The 25173-nt window shown below is 34.9% G+C and overlaps 1 protein-coding gene across 1 annotated transcript; it reads right to left on the reverse strand.

The window, feature by feature from the left end:
* Nucleotides 1-1702: 1702 nt before the first annotated feature.
* On the reverse strand, nt 1703-25093 carry LOC128171681 (carboxypeptidase A2-like). Its single transcript, XM_052837455.1, has 17 exons — nt 24933-25093; nt 18917-19123; nt 16951-17097; nt 11121-11202; nt 7876-7992; nt 7515-7603; nt 4257-4403; nt 4042-4117; nt 3819-3952; nt 3572-3650; nt 3269-3370; nt 3051-3158; nt 2834-2956; nt 2654-2741; nt 2358-2557; nt 2137-2221; nt 1703-1992 (listed from the first exon to the last, which is right to left on the reverse strand). Exons 1-17 carry the CDS (start codon nt 25055-25057, stop codon nt 1805-1807), a joined length of 2097 nt encoding a protein of 698 aa, XP_052693415.1. The 5' UTR covers nt 25058-25093; the 3' UTR covers nt 1703-1804.
* Nucleotides 25094-25173: the final 80 nt, after the last annotated feature.

Here is a 25173-nt window from a genome sequence, read left to right on the forward strand (position 1 = left end):
TCAGCACAGCCATGTCTGAAAAAGGAAGTAAATTTCATTCCCTATCAAGTAAGTGATCCAAAACGGAGCGCCTGACGAGTGACCTCCACAAAAGGTAAACACGGAGATTTAAACATTTTAAGAATGACGTCCCAGTCAAACAATGACACGGCGAGGAGCCTCACTACATGTCTGAGTGGTGAATCAGCGCGCGATTTACTTCCTTGTGACAGAGGGTATTGTCAGAAATGGGAAGAAAATTCTATTGTTGTCTCTATTAAATGGCTATTGAGAATAAGTAAAAGTTACTACAACATCAAAAGTGTCTACACTAGCCTGTCCTATTTACAAGCTCGCAATGCATATTACACAGTTGCAAATAATAATTTACAGAAAAGATAAAGGAAACGTGACAAAGTATTCTAATAATCCTATGTTAAAAATATGTTCAATATACAAAACTGGTTTTAAAATGACAAAGAAGTTGAAATTGTCAATCAATTTAATCATCTTGGTCTCACACTTTCATACACAGGTAATTTCTTAAAATCGCAGATCTTATTGGCCTTTCAAGGGAGGAAATGTATGTTTTTAAAGCTTTTAAAACCAATGCAAAATGTGTATTTTAATTATGTTACAGGATTATCTTTATTTAATACATACGTACATATCGGAAGTGTATTGAAAAATGGGGATTTCATAAAGGTGATGATGTAGAACGAATTCATCTCGAATATCTTAAAATTCTGCTTAAAGTAAGCAAATATTATTCATCATTGAAGATCTATAATAAACTAGGTCGCTTATAATTACCTCTTTTTACCAAAAGGACCCAGGGGCCACAATTTTGGTAAAGGAATTTATGGACATTATAACCATACATTCAGTTTTTTCCTGTGGGAGTAGAGAAGAAGATTTTTGAAAATTTTGCTTTTTGGGGGGGGGCATATTTGGACCCGTCCGTGGCGCCCCGGGGATGGTAGAGCTATGAATTTCACAATTTACAGTAGATTCTTCTAACCATAGAAATACTTCACATCAAAAATGGTAACAACTGGCTTTGTAGTTTTCAAGAAGAATTTTAAGGGGCATGGTCACGATTTTGGTCAAAAATTGTTTTTTCCGATTTGAATGTTTACAATGCTTCAGTAAGGCATCTTCAATAAGCAACCAAAATTTGAGTATCATTTGTTGAGTTTTAAGAGAGTTACAGAGCTTGCAATTCTTTGCAAAGTAAACAAAGCCTTTGTTTACATATTGAATGTTAAAGCAAAAATTCTAAATTTAGACCTAAAATGAATGTGTTAAACGTTAGAACGTTTATTTATGCTTAAAATGAATAAGAAGATAGACAAATCAGCTTTAAAAAAGTTTTTTACTGGTATATTGGACCTATATATGTAAACAAAAATAGGGCACGAGCCTTGTTTATATAACAAAGAATTGTGAGCTTTGTATCTTGCTCATCACTCCACGACCGACTCTCAAATTTCACTTGATCATTAGAAATACATCTCTTAAGCATTGTAAATAATAAAAATAGTAAAATTGAATTCGACCAAAATCGTGACCATGCCCCTTTAAAAATGTAAAATTGTTAACGCACGATGACGGACGAAGACCAACTGCAATAGGTCACCTGAGTGACTCGGGTGACCTAAAAATGTTGGTAATGCCAATAAGAATATAAAAGAACCTTAGGTTGAACGTAGATAAAAAGAGGAAAAGTTTTATGTCTTTATTTCTTTGTATAACATGATTTACTAATCTAAACAGTTTAAGTTGTCCTTTTGTCAATTTTCCGCTGATTTAAGATACATATGAATTATGCCGGTATTTGATCGGCAAAACTGAAAAACGAGGCAAACGTCTCCCAGATGCTGGGGTCTATCTGTGAGGCCGGAAGTATGAATCCGTCAGTTCCGGAACCGCTGGAGGGACGTAACTCGTACACGTAACTATATTTGACACCGTTCAACTTGAAGTAGTCAAAGGCACCTCCAGATGCGGCATCTGTAAAATAAATTAATTAAACATTGTCATCGTGTGGTTCTGACAATTTATTTTCTCAACAATGCACACAATATAAATAATAATATAAAAATAAAAGGGGTTTTAGTTTTTAAGTGCTACAAATTTAAAGTACATGTAACTTACAGAGAATTTCTGGACCGTGGCCGACTTGAAAATTGACTCCGTTGACCTGTCTCAATGCTAGCATTGCAATATCGCCGACATTTTTCTAAAATAAAAAAAATACAATAATGTATATATATTTGCTACTGAAATTATATTGACTAAAGCCTCGAGCTCATCATTTCATAAAAAAGTTTCTATTGAAGTATACTGTATAATGGTTCAACAGAAGGAGCGTTTACCAGTTCATTGTAATCCGGGGCCTTTATAGCGGCGTAGGCGTGCGGCACCAGTAGGAGCTGGGAGTAGGAGTGGATGGACAGGTAGGATCTGACGTCACCAGCCTCCGCCACGGCGGCGATCACAGCTTGCGCCTCGGGTTCGGAATTCGCACTGTCTCCTCGGTATGTGTCAGAGCACCAGTTGCTCGAAGATCCCGCTCCTAGAATACACACACAGACCATGATTGACTATCTGTTGCTCATACAAATTCTTTATAGTCTGTTATTTTAAAATTTTATTAAATATAAGTACTTACCGCCCCAGTCGGCTGCAAAGTTCCTGTTGAGATCCACACCCGGACAGCTCGAGACGACATTCGACTTTCTGTTTTTCCGCCAAAGTCGCTGTGAAAAGAGATTGATAATTGGCTTAAATACCTAACTTAACAATTAAAAAAAAGTCATGTTAATTCTCAGTTTAACAAACGCCAGCTTACGTTAACTTTGGTGAAGTTGTATCCGTCAGGATTCATCATAGGGATAAAGTACCAGTCAAACTTGTTCAGCATTAGCGTGGCCTGATCTCCCAGAGAACCGCTCTTTCCGTAGTTAGTCGTCAACTGTAGACAGAAACAAGCAGTTGTCACGATCAGTGCAATATCATATTCCTCCTAACTTAACTAACAGACTTTCTTGGTTCTGCCAGATACTCACGATGTCGATGGAGCCGAGACACACCGACCCCGTGATCCATTCTCGGGCGTGGGCCAGACACTCCACGTACATGGCCGGCTTCTTGGCATCGTTCACGTTGGCAGCAACCTGTGATGAAATATTAATCAGAACTTTGATAAAACTGAATATTTCTTCTTAGTAATTAAGATAGAACCGTACGTACAAGTAGAACATATCAGAAAACCAAAACCACAGACCTTGACCTGCCAAATGTCTTTGCCCTCCCGGGATTTCCCAATGCTCTTTAACTGTATCATATTTGAGTAGCTTTGACTTCTTTCTTGTAGCCAAAGTTCAAACTAAAAAAAAACCCCAAAAATAAGATGATTAGACTAAATGTCAGCTCACAGTTACTATTACGACGCAGAACTATCTTCTTTGCAAAAAAGTACGGGTATTTACTATATAATTGCAAATCAAAAGTGTAACAATATTTGGTACTTTATATTGTATGATGCATTATAACGGAGCACATAGGTTCTAATCGCAAATCATCTTACATTCTCCCACATGAGATAATTGGTCCATATGTCGTTTGCGGCTTTTCCTCTTATTTGTTGGCGCTCCCTTTCAATGGTTCTACATGTAATATTGAAATGTGGACAATTAAACCATTAGAAACTTTTAATATCATGCGTGCATTAAACATACTTTATATCTAAAACGGACACACCAAGTTGCATCTTTATATAAGATAAAACACTTCTTTTTTAAATCCTGGGGTTGTAGTAGTTAAGTTTGCCTTACGTCTCAATGTCCTGATTGATGACCTCATAGGGCATCCTCATCTTTCTGAGCGACTTTTTTATCTCCTTTAACTTAGTGGGAGGAACCAATATATCAGTTCTTTGTACCAGGGAGGGGATTTGGAAAAAATCAATCTGAAAAAATTAAACATGGTTAAATTTGAGTGTATTTGAAATGTCTGTAACCGGAAGTACCGAGGTATCCGAGAGTAATGCACACCTACCTCCGGTCCTTGCTGCAGCAAATTAAGGTACTCTATCTGCATCTCATTCTCAGCCCGCACAGAAAGGACTTGATAACTACAAAACGAATCTTATCGTTATCAAAAACTACATTACTTCCAGTTGCACACATGAGTTACAGATTTACGATAAAACAAAAAAGAATGCAATCATATTTTCAGGTGTAAAGTGTGTTTTGGTTACAGCATAAACGTACCCCTTAAAAGACTTCCGTGCCTGCGAGTTTTCTGGATTGGCGTACACTGCCCCGATCAAGAGGACGGAGAGAAGCATTGGAGCCGCGACTGTCGCCATACCGGACAACTCTAGAGACAGAGCCTGTCCAAAGCAGAGAGCGAAATGTCTCGAAATACAGAGAGAAGACTATTTAATATCGGATTTAAATGGCGATTGATATATGGGATTCTGATTTCTGGCATTTTGCTATGTATGCTGCTCGCACTTACGGTAGAGAGCTCTCTCTGTCAACGTTATATATGGCCTCTGTCTGCTTTTAGCGAAAGTCAATAAATACAGAAACACTAGAGGAGAATTCGGCCCAAAAACGACTGAAGTCCACGAAAAACTGGTTTCAAACAATCTATGCAGATTTATGTAAGGTGTAACAAAAGTGTGTTAATGGGGGGGGGGGGTGTATTAAAACATCAGTACGTGTAAACGCACCTTTGCCGATCTCCATTCTTAATCCTTGGAGTGAGGTAGGAACAGTGTGCATCATATCTTAAAACTTTTAATGTTTCTTCAATGGTTCATTATAAGTTTAAATATTGTCCAATAAGTGGAGTGGCCAGTTCTTTCAAAATGCCGACTTCCTTGTCCCTTAATGCTATAGTCAAATATAATAGTCTAACTTCTATGTTTCACAAATCGTCCTTCGTATTTTACTCCAAGTTTGTCTGATATGAATATACGAATATGCGTGGGGGGAGGGGGGAGGGTAATCTACTTTTGCAATATGTAAATTATATACATTAACATCAATCGAGTATTTCATTTATTTTCTTCGTTTCCATAGAAAACTAAAAAGTAAATGCGAAAATATAATTTCAAAAAAAATAAAAACATATATTATTTGTTTTATCCTTTTTTTAATCTTTCGTCTTTGATATATGATGAATGGGAAAAACTTCAAACTAAAGGCGAGGGTGAAGGTCTTAACCAAGATCAGAAGCATCAAATAGTACAAGTCGGTCCATTGTCTCATGCACTGAGTGTTTGATCTGTCTACTTAGATATGTTATACGACATACACACACACAGTCAACAGGTTATAATTCACCAGTAAACATACAAGCTGTCCATGTGAAAGTATGCAAAGTACCCCCCCCTTTTTTTTATACTAAGAATCGAATATGTTCGCGCTTTGAGATGGCTCTTCTCATTTGCGATAGACTGCAGAATACAAATGAAGCTCTTATGGGACTTCATAACGATGCGGTTCGAGTAAAAAGTTGTAGAAACGAATGTACGAAAAGATCCAACAATATACAGTACTGTATTTTCTGAACTAAATTTTGAATAATTTAACCGTCTGGTGTAAACAACCATCCGTTATTAATTATAATATGATCAGGAACACTCTGCTATATTTACTGTATGCTCCATATGCGGAATTTGGGGGGAGCGTCTTTAATGCATTTGATACATGAAACGTTACAAACGTTACTTTTATGGTAGTCTAAAAATTTAAGTGCAGGAGAATCTGATATCTTCTTTCCTTTAAATTCATTAATTAATTTTCAAATGAAATCTGATGTAGTAGAATACTAGAAAATAACAACACACTATGTGGAAATTTGACTTTTCTCAAAATAAAAGAGCAAATTAAACTCTAGAATGTGAGTATGCTCTTATCAACAGATGAGGTGTTCATGTACATATATCCGATATAATCTGTAACACACACAGGACCTTAGGTCGGTCACTGGCTGGTACTGAACTGCTTTCAGAGTTATCCGGTTTATTTCAAGGAAAAACACAGATACTTGTACTAATAAGCTAATCCGCTTCTATGCTATTCGTACATGAAGTGTTACATGTAAAGAGGTTTTCTAACTCAGGCAACTCTTCCTCCTTCCGTCAAGTCCTTAGACCCAATCTATCAGTATCAGAAGGAGAGGAAAAAACAGAACACTAAAACTTCCTTGTGATTTTATCTTTATTCTATTTCAGATCAAATGATGCTTTTCTGGGATGGAATATTGAAGATATTTATCACACAGTCTATGAGTAGATGATAAGTGTACACAACTTGATACACAATTTGATACACAAACAGTTCACTGTCACAGCCCACCTCTTCTGTGTTATTCATAGCCCCTGAAAAAACAAACCAATAAGTGTAAGCATATAATAAATAGAGCATTAATGCATTAAAAATATTAATTGCTCTTAACCATTTAGATTTGCTAAATATTTATCTCGACCGTGCTCTCACTACAAAATTGAAGAATTTTGAGAGAGAGAGAGAGAGAGAGAGAGAGAGCAATAAATCTGATAAGGCAGCACTCAACATTCATCAGAACAAATAGAACTAAGGCCTTCTAAATGTAATAAATCACTAATGAAAGCAGAACTGCAACTTATAATTCTGTAAACAATTCAAAGTAAGTATGATATATGTAGCATATTCTTCCTATACAACTGGAATCATTAGGGAAAGAGAGACCTTTTTTTTTTGCCTCATGTACAGATTGAATAATTATTGCATGGAGAATATTATGAAAGTAAAAATAGGAGCCCAATACCCCAGTCTATTTTCCAATCGTCTAAACATTACAGCCCTTCATCACAAAGAACAAAAGCAGAGAACATGTATCAATAGTTTTTATGATATAGTGTTGATAAACAAGATATATGTGAGCAAATGCTCACTAGTGATACCCCCGCTCTGATGTGAATATGCAAAATAAGCAAAGTTGACATTTAACAGGAAACTGGCATCCAATTGATACAAAAATAAATCCCACAATATGGCATGCCTAAACAAATAGTTTGTTAAAATTTTCAAGCATCTGCGATAAATGATTGCTGAGAAATCTTTGATGAAAATTTGTTCGAAAATTAAGGCTAAAAATAAATAGTCATCATTTTACAGGAAGTTGACATCCGCTTGGTACAAAAATATATCCCACGATATGGCATGCCTAAACAAATAGTGTGTTAAAATTTCAAGCATCTGCAATAAATAGTTAGGCATATCAAAGTAACTTTACACTGTATAACTTGTCATGCATTGTATTGAGAATTTTAAACAAATTTAGCCAACAACTGTATCAAAACTAATACAATTTTAAAAAAAAGAAAAAGGGACAAAATAATTCAATAAAAAAGCATTTCTTTGTAGCAATATTCAAGCAGCTGAATAACAAGACAAATATAGATTCATGTGTTTATGACCTACATGTATAGTAACAGTCTTTGCTGATTACAACCACAGACACGGAAAACTTACTTAATCATGTGGGCTACCTCCCAGTTAGTCTCTGATACAATGGGGGATTTTATCATGGTACCATCTTTTGTTACTATGGCCACTTCATACTACAATAGAGAAAATATATTTTCAGAACAAAAGGTTTACATAAGAATTATAGTGTAGAGCAAAACAAACAAGAGGCCCATGGCTCTTGACGGTCACCTGAGTACCATAGACCAACAGCAATAGGTTACTTGAAGGACTCAAGTGACCAAAAAAATATATGTTCACTATATGTCTCTATTTGTGATCTAAAAAATTAGTTTCTGCTTGCCTTCTTATCAAGAGAGTTGACATGTCAAACACCTCTGTAACTAAGAAAGGGTTCATACATTACCTTATTCAGGGACCTGGCATCCCTGTAGTATAAGACCTTCATACATTCGTCTATCTTCTTCTCAGCCTCTGCCAGAGACATTTTTGGATTGGCCTCAAAGGCATCACGTAACAGAGGCTACAGTAAAGAAAATATTTTTTGAGTGTCAAAAGGCTAAAACAAGAGGCCCATGGGGCCACATCGCTCACCTGAGCAACAATGGGCGTTCAAAAGATATTGTGCCATATGGTCCCTCGGTAGAAAAACAAAAAATAAATATTGTAAAGTATTCGAATTTTACACTTTTTTTTGTATACATGTAATCTTTTACTTTGTACCTTCATGAAATACTATTTTTTACCAGAATAAGAAAATTCTACGCAAGATATAAAACTAAACATTTGGTAGAGGTATACTGTTAAGTTGTTAACTTCCAAATCCCTATATTTTCGTTCTGCCCCCCCCCCCCCCCACTTTGTAAAGCGATCAAAATATATGAGTGCATATAGGTACATTTTTTTCATCAACTACTCAGTACTTCTAGTTATTGTTTTAAAAAAAAATAATAGTTATTGTTTTTTATTTTAAAAACCCTACATGTATAGATGTGAAGAAGAAAATTGTACCTCAATGTGCTCAATTTCTCAAATTAAAAACATTCAAAAATTTTATTTGTCTTCTCCATTATAATTAAATGACTGTTATTTACTTCGCGTACAAACCAGGATAATTTTCCGCTGTGATATTCTTAGGAATAGCGATAATTACTTTATCCCCGCAACAGAAATGTGTCAGAAATATGGAAACTGTTTTAAAGATGTCGTTTTTATTTACTCGTGTCTGAAAAACTATCAAAATTGATGTAGATTTCACATTATTTATTGTATAAAGAGAGGGAGAGTAGATATATACAGAATACTGTGGAATCATTAAATTTCGTGGGGGCCAATTTTCGTGGATGACTTAAATTTTACAGATTCGTGGGGACGTAATTTCGTGTTTTCATATATATCTACAAAAGGGAATATGACTTTATTACCCTAATTCATCAATTCGTGAAGGATGTTATTTCGTGGATGAGAGGTACCCAAGAATTCCACGAAAAATGAGCCACCACGAAATCTAATGATTTCACAGTATCATTCTTTTATTTTGTTTGTACAAGTATTTAACATACTCTAATTCGTAGAGATTTTCTAATGTTCAACCAAAATTTCAGCGTCAATTGTAGAATTATAAGCAAGATACAGAGCTCACAGTTCGCCTAGGTTTGATTCATATTTTGTTCACATGAGTTTATTACATTCAGCTTATGATTTTTAACTTGGTATTTCCTATTCAGCATTTAAAATGGAAAAAAAGAATGGCCTAAGATTTTATATTCTTTTATTCACTCAATACCAGTTCACTGGTATTTGAGGTTCAAAATCAGTTTATACAAATGTACACAAACACAGTGAAGGATCACATGTACAGTAGGAGTAATAATGACGAAAAAATGTTAAGTTTACAATACAATAAGATGTTAAAGTTGGTTTCTGAACGAACAGACTTTGAAAATTTTCTCAATAAATATTGACAAATTTGTTACTATTTTAATCTTTAGTTTTTAAGATATGTGTACAAACATAGAATTGTGAGCAAATCTCTGTATCTTGCTTATAATTTGAAGCTTAACACTCAAATATGGTTAGCAAATAGAAATTGAAAACAATTAAACACAAGAAACATTCACTATAACAAATAAAGAACACAATTTATTTTTTCGAAATGAATCATATAGATACATGTATATACCTACATATTTCCGTCAGCAATGTCAAACTTTATTTAAATTGAATAAACTCGAGAAAATGCCTAGCATCGCAACAAAACCTATTGCATTAATCTACCATTACGCAAAAGATAATGCCGATCGAATTACCGGTAGAATGAATTGTATTTCATTATTTTTTGATACATCAGATTTTGCTTAATTTGCGCAGGTAAACAGTTAACTGTTTGATTTACCAAGGTCTCTGTTTGATTTGATACGTAAAAATCACGAAATAATACAGACGATTGTTCCCAGGTTACAAGCAGAAATAATGAAAACGAAACGAAAATCGGAACAAGCTAACACCAACGTCATGTGGGAAAACTGTCAACGCATTGAAATATTTAGCCTCAATTTACTTCACAAAATCGGCAACGATATATTTTGCATGTTTCAAAAATTTCCCTTCATACGCGAACTGTTGCACAACAAGCAAATTCATCATAGTCAGATCGACCCTTTTTCTTATAATGTCATGGCTGCTTTAAACAAAGAACCTCGTTTTAGATGTATGGAATACGAGTCTAGGTAAAATGGGTATGCAAACCCGGGCCGTGGCAAAATAAAAGCCAAGGCAGATCGACAATCGTCAATTCCAAATACGCATTATTTTGCAGCAATATTTACAGCGAATACAAATATACTAGTCCATCAAATATCCTGATATTTTAATGAGATTGGCAGATTAATATCTGCCAATCTTTGTTTTGCCCAGACCAAGTCTTGCCTACCCATTTTACCGGATGCCGGATTACCGGATGCCGAACCCGAAGCTATTAAACTGATTGAAACACCCATTTCCTTTATTATTATTTTCGTAATAACTCAAATCCGACACAGAATTAGCACTTAATTTTTGCAATTTATATTTTCCTTCCCATAAGGATAATTTATGCTAAACTACGTTGAATTGGAATCAGTAGTTCTTGAGAAGAAGATTTTTAAAAATGCACCCCCCTTTTTCTACAGTTTCAAGGTTTTCTCCGCTTTGAATACAGATCGGACTTTTATTTTTGCAATTTATATTCGCCCTCACATAAGGATGCTTTATGCCAAATTTGGTTGAAATTGGATAAGCGGTTTTAGAGAAGAAGTTCAAAATGTAAAAAGTTTACAGACGGACAGACAGACAGACGGACAGACGGACAGACGGACGACGGACAAAATGTGATCAGAATAGCTCACTTGAGCTTTCAGCTCAGGTGAGCTAAAAAACATATTTACCGGTAAATAAATCTCATTTGTTATTGAAAGAAAGATTCTGATTTTTATCAAATTTTCTGTTTATAAAAATGACCAAAAGTTGATGATTGGCCAAAAAACTGAACTGTACTTCTCAATGATACTGCATGGGAGCATGATACAGGACACATACTCACTGTTACAGTTTTTTAAAATTTCTGTCTTGGTATGCACGACTCCTGCATGATCAATCACAAGATTTACTTACTGCTGCAATATAGGCTCCATATCCTGAGGCAATGGTGGGGTCATTGTAGGCCACTCCAATCTTATCAATATAACCTAGGAACCTGGATGAAAGAAGACAACATGAGGATAAACACTATATAATTGTCTCTTCACACCAGGACAACAAATTATGAGAGCAATATATACATCATTATATACATCTTATTTTTTGTAGAGTTAAGGGAAAAGGGAAAACATCCTTTAATAATCATAAACAAGAGGCCCATGGGCCACAAATCGCTCACCTGAACAATAGTCCTTGTATCATTTTATTTCGAAAGGGTTTATTATGAAGTGAACTCTGAATAAATATTGTAAAACTCATATATCTCAAGATTTTGCCATATAATAAACAATACTTAAAAAGAAGAAACAAATTTATATCGTTGGCATGTTTTTATTCATAGTTATTTTACACATCAAATGAGACTGAATTAAAAGCTCTAAAATACCCATTTGCAGTAAAAAAAAAAATCCCATTTCACTGAAGAAATTGAAAAATATTCGTTAAATAATTAAAAGATGTTATTGGCATCTGTTATTGTATTTCAATTTTCATCAAATAAAAATATTGCAGGTGTGATGAGAACATTAGGCATGTTAGATTTTGCATTCTCATCGATCATCTGTCTTATAGACTAAACTAAACAAGAGGCCCATGGGCCACATCGCTCACCTGAGGAACAATAGGTATGATAAAGTCAGCTTAATGGAGTCATAATAAAAACAATCTGGACAATGTACAATAATACATGTAGATTTTTCCCCCTTGGAACTGGGATAGCCCCGATTGCTGCCAATATTTACAAGAGCAGACTTTAATTACCTCTCCTGCACATGTATAGGGACTCAACGTTACGCAGGCAGGGATGTCCGCACACCTACGCAACTCAACAGGTACCAACGTTAACACAAGCAGGAATGACCACACACTTGCGCCAACAGCTCAACATAACGCAAGCAGGGAGTGCTGCACACTTGCGCTAGAAAGGCCAGAACTCTAGCAGAGATGACCATTTACTAGTGCTCCGCCACATCCACCACAAGCAAGTATGACCACACACTTGTATTTAAGCGATACAGGGCAGGAAAGAGCGCACACTCTGTGTCATAGGCTAGAAAACACGAAGATTAGATAGAGCATGGGTGTCCACACACTCAATCTATCTGTAACTGTTCAAGTTTAACCCCAAACAATCGCACATTGTAATGCAAGAGACACTGTCCCTATATATGTGCCAGCCTAAAATAATTCATAGTATCTAAAAATTGGAAATCAAAAATAAACTAACTAATCCGGCCTAACCCAAAACTACTTATGCAGAACAACTTAAACACATTGAATATTTATTATTGTATAAAAATAATCATCACAATAATTGGTTAACAGTGGATGCATTAATTAAAATAATCAAGAATCAATAAATCAAGGGCAATAACTCAATACAGTAATACAAAAAGATTTTAATGAAAAAATAGCTGCCTGCCTCAATTTTATAGTCATATCACATGTTGAGTATTGCAGTTTTCTAAAAGATCCTTTTCAATTGTTTATATATGGGATATTTAGCTGCATCAAACTCTGAACCTTCTTGTGAGGCCGAAGAATTGTCCTGGAGCCAAAGTCTTAACAATTATAAAGAATCATCTTGCTGATCCGTTTCTAAGAAGAAGATTTTTAAAGATTTGCTCTATATATCCCTATGTAAAACTTTAACACCCCCCCCCCCCAATGTGGCCTCACCCTACCCCCAGGGATCATGATTTTCACAACTTGAATCTACACTACCTGAAGATGCTTCCACACAAGTTTCAGCTTTCCTGGCTGTTTAGTTTCTGAGAAGAAGATTTTAAAATATTACTCTATATATTCCTATGTAAAACTTCACCCCCCCCCCCCCCCATTGTGCCCCACCCTACCCCCAGGGATCATGATTCACAACTTTGAATCTACACTGCCTGAGGATGTTTCCACAAAAGTTTCAGCTTTCCTGGCTGAATAGTTTCTGAGAAGAAGATTTTTAAAGATTTACTCTATATATTTCTATGTAAAATTTTAACACCCCCCCCCCCCACAATGTGGCCTCACCCTACCCCCAGGGATCATGATTCACAACTTTGAATCTACACTACCTGAGGATGCTTCCACACAAGTTTCAGCTTTCCTGGCTGATTAGTTTTTGAGAAGATGATTTTTAAAGATTTACTCTATATTTTCCTATGTAAAACTTCGACCCCCCATTGTGGCCCCACCCTACCCCCAGGGGTCATGATTTTCACAACTTTGAATCTACTGTACCTGAGGATGCTTCCACACAAGTTTCAGCTTTCCTGGCTGTTTAGTTTCTGAGAAGAAGATTTTTAAAGATTTACTCTATATATTCCTATGTAAAACTTCAACCCCCATTGTGGCCCCACCCTACCCCCGGGGGTCATGAATTTCACAACTTTGAATCTACACTACCTGAGGATGCTTCCACACAAGTTTCAGCTTTCCTGGCTGTTTAGTTTCTGAGAAGAAGATTTTTAAAGATTTACTCTATATATTCCTATGTAAAACTTCGACCCCCCATTGTGGCCCCATCCTACACCCAGGGGTCATGATTTTCACAACTTTGAATCTACACTACCTGAGGATGCTTCCACACAAGTTTCAGCTTTCCTGGCTGTTTAGTTTCTGAGAAGAAGATTTTTAAAGATTTACTCTATATATACCTATGTAAAACTTCGACCCCCCATTGTGGCCCCACCCTACCCCCAGGGGTCATGATTTTCACAACTTTGAATCTACACTACCTGAGGATGCTTCCACACAAGTTTCAGCTTTCCTGGCTGTTTAGTTTCTGAGAAGAAGATTTTTAAAGATTTACTCTATATATTCCTATGTAAAACTTCAACCCCCATTGTGGCCCCACCCTACCCCCGGGGGTCATGAATTTCACAACTTTGAATCTACACTACCTGAGGATGCTTCCACACAAGTTGCAGCTTTCCTGGCTGTTTAGTTTCTGAGAAGAAGATTTTTAAAGATTTACTCTATATATTCCTATGTAAAACTTCAACCCCCCATTGTGGCCCCACCCTACCCCCGGGGGTCATGAATTTCACAACTTTGAATCTACACTACCTGAGGATGCTTCCACACAAGTTTCAGCTTTCCTGGCTTTCTGGTTCTTGAGAAGAAGATTTTTGAAAATTTCTCGAAATTTTTCATTAATTTCTAATTATCTCCCCTTGAAAACGGGTGTGGCCCTTAATTTTCACAACTTTGAATCCCCTTTGCCTAAGGATGATTTGTGCCAAGTTTGGTTGAAATTGGCCAAGTAGTTCTTGAGAAGATGTTGAAAATGTGAAAAGTTTACGGACAGACGGACAGACGGACAGACGGACAGACAGACAGACGGACAGACGGACGACAGACAAAATGTGATCAGAATAGCTCACTTGAGCTTTCAGCTCAGGTGAGCTAAAAACATGGAAAGTCTATATATAGTTGATAAAGCCTATCAATGATTCCTACTTTTTTTCCATAACCGTTTTTTATCTTTTGTTCCTTTATCTTTCCTAACTGTGTTTGTGAATCAAAACTTCGTAAAAACTAAGATCCACACCTTTTTGAAGTTGTTTGAATTTATGATCTTTGATCCCGATCACTTGGATTCCGATATGTGAGTAATTGATGTCGGGATCGAAATTCCAAAAAAAGCAAAAAACTAGTCGATAAACATACACATGTATTTCCTGATAATTTAACTATGATAAACTTATCATGAATTTTTTTTTTTTTTAATACTTCTTTTAATAAAAAATTATTTAAACAATTTAGAATCTGCACTATCTTAGAATGATTGCATAGTAATCTCACAAACTGTAGCATTGTTATTCTTAAAAAGAAGAGTTTAAAAACATTTTCCCATTATATAAGTCTATGTTAAACTTTGAACATATTTTGGAGTCATACGTAGTATTAGTCCGGGGATCACGGTTTTCACAATTTAGAATCTACACTATTTTAGGGTACTTGTATAGTAATCTCACTAATTTTAGCACTGTAGTCCTTGAGAATACATTTTTAAAAACATTTTCCCCCATATATTTCGATGTTAAATTTGTCTTTTTTAATCAACTTTGAATCCCTCTTGGGATCCCAGTATTGATCCAGGGATCGAAGAAGATTTTTTAAGACACCCACCCAATTTTCGCAGTTTTGCAATTATCTCCATTTTAAAAAGGGTTTGGTCCTTTATTTTAACAATTTAGAATCCCCTTCTCATAAGGATGCTTTGTACCAAGTTTGGTTAAATTTGGCTCAGTGGTTCTAGAGAAGAAGTCAAAAATGTGAAAAGTTTACAGACGGACGGACAGACAGACAGACGGACGGACGGAAGGCGGACAACAGGTGATCAGAAAAGCTCACTTGAACCTTCGGTTCAGGTGAGCTAAAAACAGGAGGCTATAATATTTCACCCCTCCTCCTAAGGACTTACAATTGTTGGGACAGTTTACTAGTATTATTTTGCAGACTAGAAGGGATGAAAACTAGAGATTAATAAAGAAGATGGGTGGATAAGGCATGTAAAATTCCCATACACAGTCGGACAAGCTACTGAAAAATTAAAATATCAATAAATCTTATATTTTTTTTTTAAAATCATTTAAAAAAACATATATTTAACATATCATTGATTTTAAACCTATAAATATGTCCAGTACTTGGAATATGTTGACTCAATCACACGTATACGTATCAAAACCTGCAAATAGTGTCAATTTTTAGAACTTTAAGGCATTTTCTTTCATAGAGTGGGTATGTGCTCCATATTTTTCTCATAGTCTAAATAAGGTCTAATGGAAAACAAACTGATTTCAAATTAATTAAAAATTAAAATTAATGATCATCAAATTTACTCCCGAAATAATTCTTTGATTACATTAAAGAAAAAGCTTTAAATTGCTGAACTGCAAAAATTTTGTCCACTTTAAAGAGCTTAGAGAAGTAATAATTAAGGCATTTAATTTGAACATTACTTACTTTTTGATAGTCTCATGCACGCATGATTCATTAACCACTGATTTATCTTAAATACTTCTTATCCATTATGATATCCATCATAATCAAGTAATTTTCTGCTGATTTGAGAAAATATTTCACAATGTAGTGAGCAACCTTAAGTGATAAGAAGTTAAAGGAAAGTGGTCATAGTTTGAACAATCTAGAATTTACACTATCAAGGATGCTTGCGCTGTAACATTATAAATTGATTTCTTTCTAGACAATTCCTTTTTTAAATACATGTATTGACATTTCTGTTGCAATGGTGTACGTTTTAAAATAATTATAAAACACCCACCATATCTTCACAATTTTTTTAAAAATCAAACTCTATTTTAACAATTCTGAAAGTTTACAAAAGAAACAGCTATTGTGCTTATTGATTAGGTTAGCTAATAAAAAGTTTCATATCTCATTCTACTACAGTTATTGCTGAGATCAAAGAGATTGCACGGACATTATTCTCCAATATACGACGTACGTCATCAGTAAATTATCAGATCAGAAATACCTATTTGTCTCGCACTGATCATGAAAGTACAACTTCAAACTGTAAAAAGTTTTAAAACCATGTCAATTTCACATACAAGCCTCTGCTTTTAAATTTCAAAACAAAACATTTCTGGACCTCGGAGGTTATTCTGCAACATTCACGAAAACTCATACTTTATTTCTTAATTAGACAATTTTCGGTTTACTATTCAATGATATCTACTTAAAATATTAGATGCAATTGGAACTGTTTACATGTACTTACGGTTCTCCATTTTGCACTCCTCCCACAATAAATGTGTTCCATAAAGGATTAAAGTTGGACCTTCTGTTGTACAGAACCCTTGTCATCCAAGAAAACAGACTCTTAGGTGTGTATTGAAAACCATCATTTAAACACTCCTCATCTATACTGAAAAAAAAAAATAACTATTAAATATTTGACCTCATTTGGGAGGTGTCTATAAAGATCTATGTTGACAAGCTGATCATCAGTCTTAATATATTGATCAAGACATGAATTTTACAAAGCTGACTGGAAAAGATTTATAAATGTATACCTATACAAGTACTTCAATGAAGCTCATTTATAGTTTCCTGTAAGTTGTTCTTGTATTCAAACATATTGTTTTCTACATATGCTAGTGTGTTTCAAATCAGTTAATTTCATCAATGTTTTGTTTTGTTTTCCACTTTAATATCTTTATAATGCTATAAACATAAGAACATATTATAATACAAGATCATTAATGTGTCTTACAGATATCTTAGCCAATTAAGCGGCGTGTACTTTTATTTCCTAATTCTGGTAGAGACTTCCTTACTCAGTCATTACATGTATAATAATGAGCTCGGCATCATCAGATATCCAATCATGAACTTGTCTGGGATTTGAGGGGAAATGTGTTTTCCACTGTAGAGTTCCATCCCTTCATCAGAACTGCTGTCATGCACTTCTAATTATAGTAGAGGCTTCTAAGCCAATCTTTTTGCTAATTGCCATCATGTTTTCAGTTTAGATGCTACATGTATCTAACAACACAGAATTATGTATTTACTCTAGCTGGGGCCTTTGATTCCTCATTTTAAAATTTTTATTATCCTAACCATGTACTCATTTTGTCTGCTAAATGCACAGGGGCTCTCTTTAGTGATACAAACTTTTACAAAAAATTCATTAAGTAACACTAAGAGTTGGTATATTACACATTTCACAATTAATGTTCCCCCTTTCTGGTGTTACACATGCAATGTACACAGATTACTAAAGTGTTTGAGATGTTTTCAACCAACTGACACTACAGAACCATTACCCAGTAACAATCATAGATAGCAATGGGTAACTGGTCTATACTCACACTCTCAGCTCAATCACTGGTACTGGTCTATACTCACACTCTCAGCTCAATCACTGGTACTGGTCTATGCTCAATCACTGGTACTGGTCTATACTCACACTCTCAGCTCAATCACTGATACTGGTCTATACTCACACTCTCAGCTCATTTACTGCTATGGGTCTATACTCACACTCTCAGCTCAATCACTGGTACTGGTCTATACTCACACTCTCAGCTCAATCACTGGTACTGGTCTATACTCACACTCTCAGCTCAATCACTGATACTGGTCTATACTCACACTCTCAGCTCATTTACTGCTATGGGTCTATACTCACACTCTCAGCTCAATCACTGGTACTGGTCTATACTCACACTCTCAGCTCAATCACTGGTACTGGTCTATGCTCAATCACTGGTACTGGTCTATACTCACACTCTCAGCTCAATCACTGATACTGGTCTATACTCACACTCTCAGCTCAATCACTGGTACTGGTCTATGCTCAATCACTGGTACTGGTCTATACTCACACTCTCAGCTCATTTACTGCTATGGGTCTATACTCACACTCTCAGCTCAATCACTGGTACTGGTCTATACTCACACTCTCAGCTCAATCACTGGTACTGGTCTATACTCACACTCTCAGCTCAATCACTGGTACTGGTCTATGCTCAATCACTGGTACTGGTCTATACTCACACTCTCAGCTCATTTACTGCTATGGGTCTATACTCACACTCTCAGCTCAATCACTGGTACTGGTCTATACTCACACTCTCAGCTCAATCACTGGTATGGGTCTATACTCACACTCTCAGCTCAATCACTGGTACTGGTCTATACTCACACTCTCAGCTCATTTACTGCTATGGGTCTATACTCACACTCTCTGCTCAATGACAGATTTCATGAACTGATAATCTGCATAGTCTCCACTTATACCAATGGCTGCTGAATCATTGACTTTCATCACACGGGAGAGATTCCTGTAGCGAGCCAGGGCACCATACGATCCCAGCATGTCAGCTGCTATAATGACGCCTCCATCAAAACACAGGCCAAGTACAGACGTACCCGTCACTGTAGGTGCTCTGAAAAGATATAAAGTACAAATCTATCTGACATAACCAACGTATTAATTTAAAAGTGCATATAAGTTAAAATTCTCAAGCCTTTCTGTATTAATGAGATTGTATTTCATAACAAAAATGAATACTAACTGTAAATTTAATATCTAAACTCAAAAAATGATCTCGACCTTTTCCCTTGACCTTGATTTGATCTTTTAGTACTAGGCCAAATATCTACCTGACATAACCAATATTTTAAGGCTAATTAAAGGTAGAAACCATAATTAACCATTTTCTTGAATCTTATAGTTGTCAAAATTGATTTTTACAAATGGTAAATAGAGAAAATTGGTACATACATAATTTAGCTTAAACAATACTATAAATTTTAGTGCATGTACCGGTACCTTAAATTATAAAAAAAAAAAAAATTAATTTGCTTGTTTGATCTATGCCTCTATGCCATGTTCTCTCAAGCAGGTAATACAAAACAAATAAGGCTTCATTTTGTTTCTTATGTAATTGCATTAGCATGTATTACTAGCATAGACCACTATTTTTTTAAGGCTTACCAATTACTATCATCAAGTGTGCAGAAAAATTATCATAAAACTTTCAATATGTGCTTTATTTAACTTGTGTGCTCACTCAACAGCAGTTATTGACAAGGCACATGTACCATCAACAAAAAAAATCATACAATGCTAGTTTACAGTAAATTAACCCACCAAAAGATGAGCTAAGCACAATTTATAAATTATCTACACAGTTTATTTTTGTACAATTTTCCTGCATTAGCATCACTTGATTATTTGAGGTTTCCAGGTCTGAATAAGGATCGCCAGGTTTATGGTAAACTATAACAATACTTTGACTTACTTTAACCACAATATTTTACTGAAAATATGCAAAAATAGGTCTTAACATGTATTTCTAAATTGAGGTTTTGACAAACTTTGCTTTAAATGACTTTTAATTGCCCAATTGAAACAAAATTGCAAACTTGTAGAGTCTGAGAAATGAGGCTATGTCGTATTTTGAATATTAATTAAAAGCATTTTAACCTTTTATAAAACACCTGAGCGCAAAATAAAAAATTTCTAAAAAGAATGTTTAAGGAATGAATTCAATATTTATTTGTTTTATACAATATAAAATGGTTTGGGGCAGTTTATAAACATAGGTAATCATAGATTACTAAGCTCACCAAGACGGAGCATCACCCTTATGAGACATCACCTTCATAAGACCACCTTTATCATTTTATATGAAAATCATACTTTATGATCTTGGATATTCATGGATTCTGTTTTGACAAAATATCGTATATCATCTGATAAATTTTTTTATGATAATCATATGTTCATATGTTAATCAATACAATGATATAAAATTAAATATTGCATCATGTCATATTTCTAATATAATATATATCATATAATAAATAAAATACCGTAATAAACAATAATGCGATTTGATATTGTAACGTATGATATGACATTGTATTGTGTTATACCTTATTGTATTTGATCACATAATACGATATTATACAGTTGTTGACTGGGGTCGAGGGCAACAGTTGATCTGTCGGACCGGCTCGCAAACTGTTGCCCAAGGCCGAAGGCCGCGGGCAACAGTTTGCGAGCCGGTCCGACAGATCAACTGTTGCCCGAGACACAGTCAACAACTGTTTTGTTATACCCCTTCTAATAAATAACACGTTTTCGCGGAATGTGATGTCACCGGTCAACAGTCTTTTTTAACAGTCAATTTTAACAGTTCCAGTCCAACAGTCAAAATGCTGGACTTTTTTTCTTATAGAGTTATATAGTAACTGTTTTACAGGGGTATAACAACATAAAATATAATACAATAAAGTATCATATTACAATATCATATTACATAATACATCATAACACTGAAACATGATATTATATTGTATAATATAGAATGATATTGTATTGAATGACACTGAAACATATTTGATACATTATATGATATTATATCATATAATACAATATAATTTGATTCCAACATTGTATCTTATCAAATGATACAATATTATGTGATATGGTAAAATATTATAAAATACATTATTATATTATACATATTGCATCATATGACACAATAAAATATATTACAATATCATATAATACAATTTCATGTGATATGATAATATATCATATAAACCAATATCATATCATACAATATCGTATGATACAATATTATATAATATTACAATATCATATAATACAATTTCATGTGATATAATTCTATATTACTGAAACCAATATCATATTTATTTATACAATATTGTATGATACAATATTATAGAATATACAATATTGTATCATAGGATACAATATAATATTTTGCAATATCTTATGTAATTGTATCATGTGATAAAATAATAAATTAAAAATACAATATAATATTATACAATATTGTATCATAATATACAATACTATACATAACAATATCATGATACATAATCATATCATAAAATATCAAAAAAATTGATACAATATCATATCGTATCGGATAACTTTTTATAATATAACATATGATATCATATTGTATCATATCAAACAATATTGTTTCATATTATACAATACTTTATCATAGGAATCATGTTATATCATTTATCAACAAACACATCTATCTATCGAGCTGGTTTGAGTGAGTAGGAGATTTCTTTAGCATCCTTGATAATGGAGATCAGGCTCTGCTTCTGAAGCAACCTCTGCATTTAATTTATAATAAAGTTAAATCAACTATGCAAGCTATCATCTATAAAACATGTGACCTGTTCCAAAAAACTAAACCTCATCCAGCATCCGAAACCTATGGCTCAGATTCAGCATTCAAGCCCATCAGGTGCATTTGTATCATAAGACACATCATGCATGCAATTTTGGTGAAGTTTGGACCAGTAATAACTAAGATATCATCATCAGAGGGCACTAGCAATTAAAACCTTAACTTCCTCCAGCATCCGCAACCTATGGCTCAGATTCAGCATCCATGCCTGTCAGGTGCATCTGTATCATAAGACACACCATCCATTCAAGTTTGGTGAAGTTAGGACCAGTAATAACTAAGATTTATTTTTTAGCATCCTTGATAATGGAGATCAAGCTCTGCATCTGAAGCTACCTCTGCGATTCATTCATATTACAGTTAAATCAACTATGCAAGTTTGAAATAGTACTATCATCTATTAAACATGTGACCTGTTCCTAAAAACTTAACTTTATCCAGCATCTGAAACCAGACTATGCATTCAAGCCTGTCAAGTGCATCAGTATCATAAGACACACCATCCATGGAAGTCTGGTGAAGTAAGGACAAGTAATAACTAAGATATCATCATCAGAGGGCACCTGTTTCAAAAACTTTATCTAAGCAGCTCTTAAAACCTTAACCTCCTCCAGCATCCGAAACCTATTGCTCAGATTCAGCATTCAAGCTTGTCAGGTGCATCAGTATCATAAGACGCACCATCCATACAAGTTTGGTGAAGTTAGGACAAGTAGTAACTAAGATATAATCATCAGAGGGCACCTGCAACAAAAACTTAACCAGCTCTAAAAACCTTAACCTCTTCCAGCATCCGAAACCTATTGCTCAGATTCAGCATTCAAGCTTGTCAGGTGCATCAGTATCATAAGACACACCATCCATATAAGTTTGGTGAAGTTAGGACCAGTAGTAACTAAGATTAATCATCAGAGGGCACCTGCAACAAAAACTTTAACCAGCTCTAAAAACCTTAACCTCTTCCAGCATCCGAAACCTATTGCTCAGATTCAGCATTCAAGCTTGTCAGGTGCATCAGTATCATAAGACGCATCATCCATACAAGTTTGGTGAAGTTAGGACCAGTAGTAACTTAGATATTGCTATCAATGGGTACCCGCAACAAAAACTTTAACCTGCTCCAAAAACCTTAACCTCCTCCAGCATCCGAAACCTATAGCTCAGATTCAGCACTCAAGCCTGTCTGGTGCATCAGTATCATAAGGCACACCATCCATGCAAGTTTGGTGAAGAACAGACCAGCAGTAACTAAGATACTGCTATCAAAGGGCACCTGCAACAAAAACTTTAACCTGGTCCAACAACCTTAACCTCCTCCAGCATCTGAAATTTAGGACCCAGATTCAGCATCCAAGTCTTTCAAGTCCATAGGTAGGTCCAGATGCATCATCCATGCAAGTTTGGTGAAGATAGGACAAGTAATAGCTTAGATACAGGACCTGCAACAAAAACTTTAACCAGGTCCGGACGCCGACGCCGACGCCGAGGGTATAGCATAAGCTCTCCTTGACTTCGTCTCGGTGAGCTAAAAAAGCATTAACTGTTTCAAACCATTTTATATCGTATAAAACTAATAAATATTGAATTCATTGCTTAAAATTTAATTTTTTTACTCTTCATTGTAGATAAAAACAGTCATTTGACCTTTAAAATGATGTAAAATTATACAAAATTAAAACGTAACGTCAGGCGGATTGTTACGTTTTTTGACGTTAGTCTTACTATGATTATAAATATGATTATGATTACTATATTATAAAATAATATTTTAGCCAATCTGAAAGTGCATTACAACAAGATATAAATTATTTTAAAATGAAGTAAACATGTCAGAGTAATTGCCCCACAAGTCACTAAGATTGTTAACCCCCTTTTTTGATTTCATCAATCCAATTTAAATCAGATCCATGATTGGCTCATTGTTTTCTATTGTCACTACAGGAGGGACTTTGCTTGAAGTCACCTCCTGGTGAACTTTGATTTAAGAATATTCCTGAGTTATTTAAACCAATCGGATTAAGTGTTTGAAACAGTATTTCGGGTTACAAACAAAACAGAGTGTTATATCGAAGTGTTGACATGTCCTGAATCTTTCGGTATCAGCGAGCTCTGCCCCAAGATATCCTTGATTCAGATTTAGCTTAATTACTCGATATTTATGTATGGTTCTTATGGTTCTAATGATGTCCATTCAAAATTATGAAAAATTTCCAAGATTTCTCCATTGAAACGCTCCCTTTAGCTTATCAGGTTTCAATACACAGCTTAAAAATGTGATGTCTACAGGGATTTTGTATTGCAGCAAGCCCGGATGATAACATTTAAAAATTGCACAAGGTATTCAAGTGACTTACAGTTGGAGAAAAGATGTAAACATTCTACATTATAAATCTCCGTAATAAAACATATTTTGTTCCTGTGAAAATTTCCGCGTGAAAAATGAAAATGTGTGAATGAAGATATCTTGGAAATTTTCTCTTTCATTGATTTCGATTCCATTTTTATCACAGGTATGTGTATTTTTATCAAAAATTGGCCAAATAAGCGGCACAAATATCCTGGGACAGACTATAGAGACAGCACATAAGTTAATTTATATTTCATGACACCTCAAGGAATCCAGAGATTGTATTGGCATTACTTCAAAATCAGGTAACTGAATAATGGAATCAACAATTTCATTGGTCAAAACAAAGTTCACCATGAGGTTTCTTCAGATCCTCATGCAGCAACTATAGAAAAACAAGGAGCGGATCGTGGATCTGATTTTAATCAGATTCACTATTTCTTTTAAATTCTCTATCTAAATAAATCACATGATTTATAATTTATGATTAACTGTTTGGGCATAACATAGAACATGTTGTACTTGCTCAAAAAGGAAAAATAACGTCGTTTGTATGAGATACTTTTTGTAAGACTATGATGACTGAAAATGAATCAGCAAAATTCATGGTTACGGCACAACTGATATAAAATTACAAAACCACTACAGAATTTCAGTATTTACAATGTTCTTTTTGCTGCTCCGATCTGTGATGCCTGTGTTGTGTTTACATGTCCTGGAAATTTGTACAATGCACCCGGCTGAGGACCGTTTCTCCAAAACTCGGTTGATCCAAATGTGGCCTCCATGTTGCTTTTACTTTGTTACTTTGACTATCGATCCCGATGTAATAACATTAGACCATTGGCAGCTGATGTCTTTTGGATTTAATAACATTGAATCACAGAAAAAGAGACACTGAATT

This window comes from Crassostrea angulata, chromosome 2 (genome assembly GCF_025612915.1).
Source record: "Crassostrea angulata isolate pt1a10 chromosome 2, ASM2561291v2, whole genome shotgun sequence".
Taxonomy (NCBI): domain Eukaryota; kingdom Metazoa; phylum Mollusca; class Bivalvia; order Ostreida; family Ostreidae; genus Magallana; species Magallana angulata.